A 10652-nucleotide genomic window follows, 5' to 3' on the forward strand; every position below is an offset into this window, starting at 1 on the left:
TTTCTCTTCTCCACCTCCTCCCTGTCCCCTTCCTCCCTATGCAATCCCATCCCATCTCTTCTTGTCTTTCTCTTTTGTGCAGATAACAATCCCAGGATCCAAACCAGGGCATGCTGGCAAATTACCACAATAGCTACCTGCCAAGTCTACAAGAACAAAAAGTCTAAATTTTACATCTGGAAAGATGACTCTTGCAGAAGCCCTGAGTTTAGTCCCAACACTCACATCCGGCAGTTTTCAACCACCTACAAGCCTAGCTCCAGGGGATCCGATGCCCTGCCCCCCTCTACAGGCATATGGCATGTACACATATATGCAGGCAAAGCACTCATATATGTAAAATAAAATAGGAAACTTTTTTTCTTTTCAGTTTAAATTTTCCATGTCAGGGCACCTTATCTATAGAACATTTTTCTCCTATTTATAAAGCAGCATGAAACATAAACTTGTTCTTCCCTTGCAAAATAAAAGAAAAAGTTAAGACTGGAGCAGTCCTTCTACCTTGTTCTGAGGTGGGTCTCCTTACATTCTAGCTTTCTGCCAAGTTTCCATGTTTGCCTCCTGTGTCACCCTAGGAATGCTGAGATTCTGTGTCCCACTACATCCTCCTTTTATGAAGGTCTCGGGGACTGGAGTCAGGCCGTCGACTTGTATGGTAGTGCTTTTATTAGTGTATTCAGATATTAACAAAGCAGACAATATTAAAATAATTTATTTTTAATTTTCAATAAATACTTGATACATAGCCATATCTCCAATGATAAAACAACTGTCCCGAGTTTGGGAAAAATTAAATTTATAAAATGTTTATAAGAAAAAAATTATTCATTATACAGCATTTAAGAATAAAGCTGTCTGAAGAGCTCAAATCTGACACACCCGTGGCTTCAATCAAGATACAATGCCAATGTATACCTAGTCTATAACCTCAAAATCTTAATATATGTCTGTTCTGTAACGTTAACTTACTCATCATAAACTTCCTCATTGCTATCCCTCCCACTTCCACCTTTAAAATGCCCTGACTATAGAACAGTGATTGGTTCGCTACGAGAGGCATCTCTTTCTGCTAGAGAACACGTACTATCATCCATTAAACTTTTGGTTGTTGCTGGGCATGCTGGTGCACGCCTTTAATCTCCCACTTGGGAGACAGAGGGAGGTGGCTTTCTGAGAAGATATCCTGCTCTGCAGACTGTTCTAGAACAGCCAGGGCTACAGAGAAAACCTGTCTCAACACCCTGCCCCAGTTTTATTTTTTATTTTGTGGTTGTCTTTACAAAAGGCTACCAATTGATACTGCATGTACAGGGCTCAGAAACATCCAAACACAGATCAGAACCCTACATCATGATCCAGCCCCAGCAATGGATGGTAGTGCTGAAGACTTTCTCAACTCTTGCAAAGTAGAACTCACTCCCACCTTATGACTTAACATCTCTTCCACTATAATTGTAAACAGATTTTGCTAAACAGCAGTTAACTGAGTTAATTAGTTAACATTACCACCAAAATAGTTAACTTTCAATAGGAAAATAATTTCAGAATGGTTAAAGCACAAAATCAACTGAGAATGACAGAAATTAGTATACAGAACTGGCCTTTCATCTGTGAGTCAAACATCCAGGGGCTCATAGAAATTGTACATTAACATTTGATCTTACTGCACATGCAGCTTTTCCTTACAAAGCATTGTATAATAATCATGGTTAACATTTACACTGCTGTTAGTGCTACAATCAACCTGGAGAAGTGTGAAGTGTGAGAGAAGGGTGCATAAGTTATATGCAAATCTTGTAAGTCTTGTGCATCCAGAGTTTTGGTTGTGAAGGGGGTCCTGAAATGAATCATCCCATGTGAAGACTGCAGGATATTACTGGCTCTTCCTTGACCCTGTTCTGTCGTTGTTATTGTTATAATTATCTTTAGGCTTAGCGACTAACAACCCATGCCATCATGTCTGCAAGGTAATCATAGCACCACTGAACTGTATCCCCAGCCCTGCCCACTTAATCTGTTAGTGCGATTCTGAAGCAGCTCATTTTCAGGCCTATGATAAAATTTAATGCTATATAAAATACGTGGCTAATAGGAAAGTGTTCTGAATATGTTTGTCAAAATGTAAAAAATGAGTTCTCTCTTAATTCTTCAATCTTGTCACAGCCATATATTTGGACAGGCTAAATTGTTTTTATTTATGGAATAATTTCAGAATAACCTCTCATAAATGTCTTTTACAAATATCAGTGCACATGGATATACTACAAAACTGAAAGTCAGTTGGGTTTTTTTCTCAAACGAATTCTGGTTGTAAAATTCCTATGTGCCATAGAAAGGAGCCCAATTTAAAACCAAACCATTCTTACTAGGTAGAAAAATTTTCACTTCATTTATACATTCACATTCTATGTATTTTCTCATGGTCAACAAATTGGCTCAAATTGTTTAAGTTGTCCCACCATTTAAAGAGAAAAGTGTCTGTAATAATTTTAAACCATGGAGTTAACTTAATTTCACCACTGGCTGCTCTCTTCACAATTTCTTTGAGTTCTTCCTTTGATACATAACAATAGCTTTTAATCTCATTGGGATCTGGATTCAAAGTTACATCCTTCCTCAGAAACAAAATATAGTCAATTTCATGTTCACCCCAAATACCATCAGATTGGGCCTTGTAGTAAATTCGTGTTAGATAATGCATTTCATTTGGATCAACCTACAACATAAAAAGAAAAATCAGTTAGTAATATTATCGATGAGGACGGGCAAAGTGATGCATGTCTTTAATCCCAGCGCTGAGGAGGCAGAGCTAGGCGGTTCTGAGTTTGAGGTCAGTCTGCTCGACATAGTAATTTCAAAGCTAGATAAGGATGCACAGTGAGACAGCGTCTCAAAAAAACAGAGAAAAGACAACTAATGACAAAAGATAACCTAAAATTAACACATTTAAGGGATATCTTGTTTTGTAAATTTATTTTCTGTGTATTTGAGTGTTTCGCCTGCATATATATCTGTGTACCAGTTGTGTGCCTGGTGCCCTGGGAGACAAGAAGAGGGCAACTGATCTCCTGGAACTGGAGTTACAAAGGACTGTGAGCTACCATGTTGGATCCTTTGGATGAGGAGCCAGTGCTCTTAACTGCTGAGCCATCTCTCCAGTCCTTTAACAGGATGTTGAATGACAGCAGCATAATTTCGCAATCAGAGCTTTTATTTATTTATCTATCTATTTATCTATTTATTTATTTATTTATTTATTTATTTATTTATTGAGACGGTTTCTCTGTTTAACAGCTCTGGCTGTCTTGGAACTTCCTCTGTAGAATAGACTGGCTCTCAACTCACAAAGTTCTGCCTGCCTCCTGAGTACTGGGATTAAAGGCATGTGCCACCTCCACCTAGCCTACAATCAGAACTTTAAAGTACTAGTCTACTATATGGAAAATTATTACTGTTTTGAATGTCTACATTTACACAATGAAATACTACTCAGCAATTAAAAACAAGGAAATCATGAAATTTGCAGGCAAATGATGGGAACTAGAAAAGATCATCCTGAGTGAGGTATCCTAGAAACAGAAAGACACACACAGTATATACTCACTTATAAGTGAATATTAGACATATAATATTGGATAAACATACTAAAATCTATACACCTAAAGAAGCTAAGCAAGAAGGAGGACCCTGGATGAGAGGATCAATCCTCATTCAGAAAGACAAATGGGTTGAACATTGTGGAGGGAGAAAACAGGCAATAGGATAGGAGCCCCCACAGAGGACCTCTGAAAGACTCCACCTAGCAGGGTATTAAAGATGATGCTGAGACTTAGAGCCAAACTTTGGGCAGAGTGCAGGGAATCTTATGAAAGAAGGGAGAGAGAGAAAGATTTGGAGGAGACAGGAGCTCCAGGAGAGCAACAGAACCAAAAACTCTGGGCACAGGGGTCTTTTCTGAGACTGATACTCCAACCAAAGGACCATGCATGGAGATAACCTAGAACCCCTGTACAGATGTAGCCCATATCAGTGGGCTACCCTAGTAAGGGGAACAGAGGCTGTCTCTGACATGAACTCAGTGATTGGCTCTTTGATTACCTCCCCCTAAGTGGGGGAGCAGCCTTACCAGTCTACAGAGGAAGACAATGCAGCCAGTTCTGATGACGCCTGCTAGGTTAGGGTCAGATGTATCGGTAGAAGGACCTCCCCTATCAGGGGACTTGTGAAGGGGCATAAGAGAAGAGGGAGGAAAGGTGGGATTGGAAGGGAAGGAGGGATGGGAGCTACAGCTTGGATACAAAATGAATAAATTGTAATTAATAAAAAAATTAATTTAAAAAGTTACTCAAACTAAAACACAGCATTCATACTTTAAGTAACTGGCTTTTATAGAACATTTACCATTTCAACTAAATGTGAGACACTTTGTCTTAATCTTTAAAGAGGACAATTTAGTCAGGCATGGTGGTGTACTCCTTTGGTTCCACCATGTGGCTAGAAGCTGAGGCAGGCAAAGTTCAAAGCTAGCCTGGTCTACACAGTGTGCTAAAGGCTAGCTAGCCCTAAATTTGGGTTTCTTAAAATGATGGTCATAGTTTTGTTCAAGTCTATAAGGTTGGCTATTATAATTGATAAAATCAGAGATGAATGATTTCTTGTGGACATCCTTAGGAACATGAACTACAAATCTCATTTATTTAAATAACCCTTTCTTTCCTTGGAATAGTTCCTTCTAATTGTTCCTTCATTCTTTCATTTTGAGGCAAGGTCTCACCATGTAGCCCTGGTTAGCTTAGAACTCTCTGTGTAAATAAGACTGGCCTGAAACTCAGAGAGAACCACCTACCTCTGCCTCCTCCATGTTGGGACTTAGCTCAGTTAGGGCTTGGCAAGCATGGATGATACCCTGGGTTCCATCCCCAGCACCACATAAACTAGGCATGATACTTATATTCTGAGCACTAGGAAAACAAAGGCAGGCAGATCATCAGATCAAGATCATCTTCAGCTACAAAGTGAGCTCAAGGTCAGCCTGAGCTACATGAGAGCCATTGTATCTGTCCCTCCCCCCCAAAAAGAGGGAGGCTGGGGAGATAGCTCAGCAGTTAAAGGTACTATCTGTTCTTCCACAGGACTCAGGGTTTTGGTGTCTTCTAGCACTGCACATACATGGCACACAAGACACACATGCAGAAAAAACACTGACATAAAAAATAGGTATTGAAATTTTTAAAGCAAGAGGCTGGAGAGACAGCTTAGCAGTACCTATCACGTGCTCTTCTAGAAGACTCAGGTTTGGGTTCTGGCATGCACATGGTGACTCAGAACTAGTTGCTACTCCAGTTTCTGGTAATCTAACACATTCTTTCTGGTCTTTTTGGCACTAGGTGGGCATTACTGTTGGCAAAACGCTCATACATTTAAGAAGATAAAACAAATCTAAAACGGTATTTTTTTTTTTTTTTTTTTAAAGAGAGAGAAATAAAACAATTTAGCTGGAATCCCAGCAGTTAGGATGCAAAAACAAGCATATTGTGTACTGAAGGCCAATATGAGCTGTGGAGCAAGATAGTGTCTAAAAAACCAAAACAATAAAAATGTACATAATAGTCCTATTGAAGGGCTAATTTCATAAATCAGGAAGTTACAAACTACAGACTCCGTACTACTATAACCCCAGCAATTCGGAGGCTGTGGCAGGAAGGATGAAGAATTTAAGGGCAGCTTGGGCATAGTTAAACTCTGTATCAAAATAGAATTATTGGCCTGGAACTTAGTGGAAGAGTACTTGCCAGGAATGTACAACACTGGGGTGCACTCAAAGCATTGCTGAAAATTTCTTTTTGGTAATCAATCAGTGTCTTAACATGCTTAGATTTCGGCTGTAGATTGTTTAGTATGATGGATTACCTCTGCTAAGGGGATTCCCAATTCAGCTTTTAAGCGCCTCTGTGCTGCTCGCTTTACACCGATGGCATTGTTTTCTTCAAGCTCACCTGGATTACTTAAGGGATGACTACAGCAACTATTGGTGAAACAACCTGGAAAGTATTAATATGAACAAAGAAAAATTTTTTTCAAATCAGGCCTGAAAAAATCAAGAAAAAGTTTTATAAGTAATCAAATCAGAGTTTTAAGTCCGTTACAATGGGCTCCCACTAGTATTTTCTAAAAGACGGTTAGAGGTTTTAATGCTTTCTTAATCAAGATCAAAATATATAGATAATTCAGATATTAAAATTATACTCATTGTATAAACTTATTAACTAACATAATAATGAAGCCATTTGTCTGGCTGTTCCTTTTCGACCCCAGAGTTTCAAAAATTCAGTCAGTTTAAATATAGTTCTCAGCAAAATCTACCTTGTTCATTAAGTATACTAACCTGGAAAGGTAATTTTAGCATCTGATCTCTGCTGTAACAGGAGCTTATTTTCAGTATTAAATAAAAAGACACTAAAAGCTCGATGTAATAATCCTAAAAACAAAACAAGTATGGTTGGTTAGAAAATGCCAGTTATTTGTCCAATTTTCCCTCTTGCAGTTGAGAATATGATCAGCAACTTGCTAATATCTCTGCTATTTTCCAGTCTTCTGATAGGAATCTCTGTATAGCTGTTATGGAGAACAGTTCCAGAGAACCAGTAAGACTCAGTCACCAAGTGAAAGAAATAGCAAGGTTGGCAGGTTTGATATAGGCCAAATGATCTTTCAGAAAGAGTTAACCCAGACCATTTTGTATCCTGCAGTGTGTGTGTGTGTGTGTGTGTGTGTGTGTGTGTGAAGGTTCATGTTTCCATTCAACACCTACTTCTCTCTCCAGTCTTCAAAAAGACAGGTTTGAGTACTGTTAATAATCTATTCCTTTTTTATAAGCCCAGAATTATTCTGAAGCTGCTTAATAAAGTCCATAAAGTGGAGAGAAATATTTAAAGGAGAGGTAGCAAAGTAGATTTTATTTCTACACTATTTAACTGGAATGAAAGGTAAAAGGTCATTAAGAAATGGATATCTCAGGGCTGAAGAGATGGCTCAGTGGTTAAGAGTTCTCACTGTGCTTTTAGACGACCCACATTTGATTCCTAGAACTCACATGATGGCTCACAAACACCTGTAGCTCCAGTTCCAGAGTATCTATTATCCTCTACTGAACTCTGTGAGCACCAGGGATGCATGTGGTTCAAATACATACATGAAGGCAAAGCATTTACACACACACACACACACACACACACACACACACACACAAATGAAGGAAGGAAGGAAGGAAGGTAGGAAAGAAGGAAGAAAGGAGAGAAAGAAAGTAGGAAGGAAAGAAAGAAAAAAAAAAAGGGATCTCTCAGTATTTTGGGAAGCAGATTTCTGTGAGCACCATCGAGTCAGAGTTACATAGTGAGACCCTCTCTAACCGCCCAAAGAAAAAGCATTCCTTTTATTTCAATATTTTTGTCAGCTCATTAGAAATGTCTAAACAAATCACTTTATAACAAAAAATACTTTAAAACAGTACCTTTGTCAATGTTTTCATTTAGGTGACAGTTTTTCTTGGTGTCAGCCCCAATTTTATTGTCATTTTCGTCAATAAGAATACACATCTCTGCTAGAAGTTTAACCTGTTGTTCATCAAGATGGCTGGTATTTATTTCAGGCATTGCGACAGAATGTCTGATCTGACCTAGAGTACTAACATTGAGAAAAGTCATTATATTAGTTTTCTAAATGGCATATAAATGTAATAAAGAAGCAGATCTAGATTTGAGCAGAGGAACTAATTCAACCACAAGCAAATACAATTACGCTTACTCTTCCCATCTGCAGCATCACAGGCCCTCCATGGGGCTTCTTTAAGAATGCCACTGGCCAAACACTCAACCCTATCTTGTCCATCTTTTCTCTTACAATCACAACTAGTCTTTTATAACATTTGCTCTAAAATGGCAAACTCAATGTTCTATTCAAATAATTGAACTGACATCTCTTGTAGCATTGGAAAGTCAAATATTTTCCCTTTGTGTATTTTTAATATATTTATTCATGCATGATCTGGCTCCAACCTAACTTTTCCTCCTATTTTTCCCCAAGTCTTTGGATTTTCAATTACATGTCCCCACAATCACGCAAATTACTTACTTACTTACTTAATTAATTAATTAATTTATTGCCATTCTCTTTCTTAGCACAACTGCTATCAAATGCCACAAACCAATGTTAATTGAAATCCAGTTTACAAAGTCCAGTTCCCAATCATTTAATCAATGTCCCAGTAAGATGTAGTCCAAATTTCAACCTGGGCTCCTAGTTAGAAAAGATTTATGCAACTATTTTGTCAATTCTCCCCAAAGCAGCCAGTCTATAGATAATATTTCTTGATGAAGAGAAAACTTTATTCATTATATTCAAGGAGACCTCTCTAATCTTTGTGTTCTTCAGAATAGAATACCTTACATGTCTTCCCAGTTTTTTTTTAAGTTTTTCCACACTATTTATTTTGAAGATTCCATGTGCTCTACTTTTAAATATATAGATTAATGGAGTTGAAACATATCACTGAACATATACGGAGTTTAAATAAAGAAGTACAGAAATGGCTACCTAACATTTCTAAAAGTAAATAGAGTAGAGATTCAACTAAGTGAGAGAAAGGGGAATGTCAGAAGTCACTGATGGCAATGAGGCTAAAAATATTGAATACCAAAAAAACCCAGAAATGAGCTTAATGATTACAGAAGATGTGAAAAGTGGACTTAAACTCACAGGATATATTTACAACGTTCATAGACTAATTTAAAATACTCATTAAGGCAGATTGTATTCTTGTGGAATTACTAAACTTTCTGAAATAATTAGTCTTTAACTCATAACGCCAGGATATAAAGAAAGAACTTCATGATGACAGGATCGAGTGACATTTTCTCATCCACTTAAAGAACAGTCGTGGAATCAGATGGAAGGGGAGGAGGACCTCCCCTATCCGTGAACTGGGGGAGGGGGCGTGGGTGGAGAAGAGGGAGGGTGGGATTGAGGGGACGAGGGAGGGGCTACAGGTGGGACACAAAGTGGATAACCTGTAATTAATAATAATTTTTAAAAAAAGATGAGTTGTAGAAAATACAAATGCACATCACCGAACTCAAGAAAAAGATCTAGGAACATAGAGAAGCGTTTCCATCTCTCTGTAAAATCCACCCAGACATTTATCAACCACAACACCTGCAAGCCTTTCCTTTAGCTACAGGAAAGCAGCTTAGGAGTCGACCTATTTACTCGTTTTTGGAAAAAGACAAGTGAAGTGCTCCACACAGGAGCGAAGACCAGGTTTTCTGGAGTCAGTTCCCCAAGGTCTAGGAACCGCAGCAGTTTTTTTCAGACCGTCGGATCGCTCCTCGGGCCTCACCCCCGACAGCCCCTGGGACGCAGTCGACCAGCCAACGCTTTCCAGGACCACGCACCCAGCCCAAGGGCAGTGATGCCCAGACGGAGGCGGCAGTCCCGGGCAACCCACACGTCAAAGGCCCACCGTGGCACCGCGTTGGAAAGCCCTGCCAGCTCGGCCTCACAACGCCACCCCGCCCTCCCGGCGCGAGCCGTCCTTCGCCTAACACAGGCACCCTTACCAGATATTCCAGCGAGAGACGCCGCGGAGCCCGGCGGGCCGCCGGATTTTAACTCCCTCCGCTGCAAGCCCCGCCTCCGGAGCCCGCCCCCTAAAGGCCTGTCCAATCACCCGCGCCAGCGCCCGTCCGCGCCACATGCCCTCAGCCAATTGCCACGCTAGCGCCCGCCTGACGTCACGGCCGCGCGAGGCTGGCGCGCGGTGGCACCACCTCCCCGGCGCGTGGCTCTGGAAGAGGCGCTGGAGGTCGCGAGAAGGGGCGGCGGCCCTGGGCCGCGACGGGGGTTGTCGAGGGCGCCCGGTGGGCCGCTGAGACGGCCCGCACGCCCTGCTGCTTCCCGGTGGGGAAGTTTCCCTACTGGGGCGGTGTCTTGAGGAGGGTGTGGCTTAGTCGGTCGCCAGCCAATGGCACCTTCGACCATGCCCGGGCACGCCAATAGCTGGAGGCAAAAACCAGGGCATGACCCCTGACGCCGGAGGGTGTTTGTGCGTGATGATGTCAGACGCCTCCCGCCGAGCAGTTTTCTCACTGGACATTGATGGAAGTTAGAAAAAGCAGTCGGACGCACTCCTGTAATCCCAGCGCTCAGGGAGGCAGAGGCAAGAGGATCTCTGGAGTTGGAGGCCACCTTGGTCTATAAAGCGAGTGCAGGACAGCCAAGACTACACAGAGAAACCCTGCCTGAAAGTGGGGGTGGGGAGGGTGTTGAGGGAAAAATAAAGAAAAAGCAGTTAACGTGTTTGTAACATTTACCCCTGCCTCCCCAGCATGATATCCCAGTCTGTTTCCGGGTAGAAAATTATGTACATTTGCAGCAGCGATAATTCCCGGGGTGCTTTGGAGTGCGGAATTGTTGAGCAAAGTTAAATGAAGTAGAGTGCAGTTGGGGAACCCGCGTCTGGACTGGATTAATTAGTCATTAAACCATCATGTGACGATCCATTCTCAATAAATTCAGTGACACAAGATTATCATATGGTAGGAATTTTTCACTACAAATTATGTGTGAATTTTTTGTAAATGTGGCACGTCTTTTTT

General features: G+C 40.8%; 1 protein-coding gene across 1 annotated transcript; it reads right to left on the minus strand.

Annotated features, from left to right (window-relative positions):
• Positions 1-701: 701 nt before the first annotated feature.
• Idi1 (isopentenyl-diphosphate delta isomerase 1) lies at positions 702-9953 on the minus strand. The gene is made up of 5 exons (XM_055613198.1): positions 9615-9953; positions 7511-7683; positions 6386-6478; positions 5911-6041; positions 702-2716 (listed from the first exon to the last, which is right to left on the minus strand). The coding sequence occupies exons 1-5, from the start codon at positions 9749-9751 to the stop codon at positions 2399-2401; spliced, it is 852 nt and encodes a 283-aa protein (XP_055469173.1). The 5' UTR covers positions 9752-9953; the 3' UTR covers positions 702-2398.
• Between the last annotated feature and the right edge of the window lie 699 nt (positions 9954-10652).

This window comes from Psammomys obesus, unplaced genomic scaffold (assembly GCF_907164565.1).
Source record: "Psammomys obesus unplaced genomic scaffold, mPsaObe1.curated_primary_1811, whole genome shotgun sequence".
NCBI classification, from domain to species: Eukaryota; Metazoa; Chordata; class Mammalia; order Rodentia; family Muridae; genus Psammomys; species Psammomys obesus.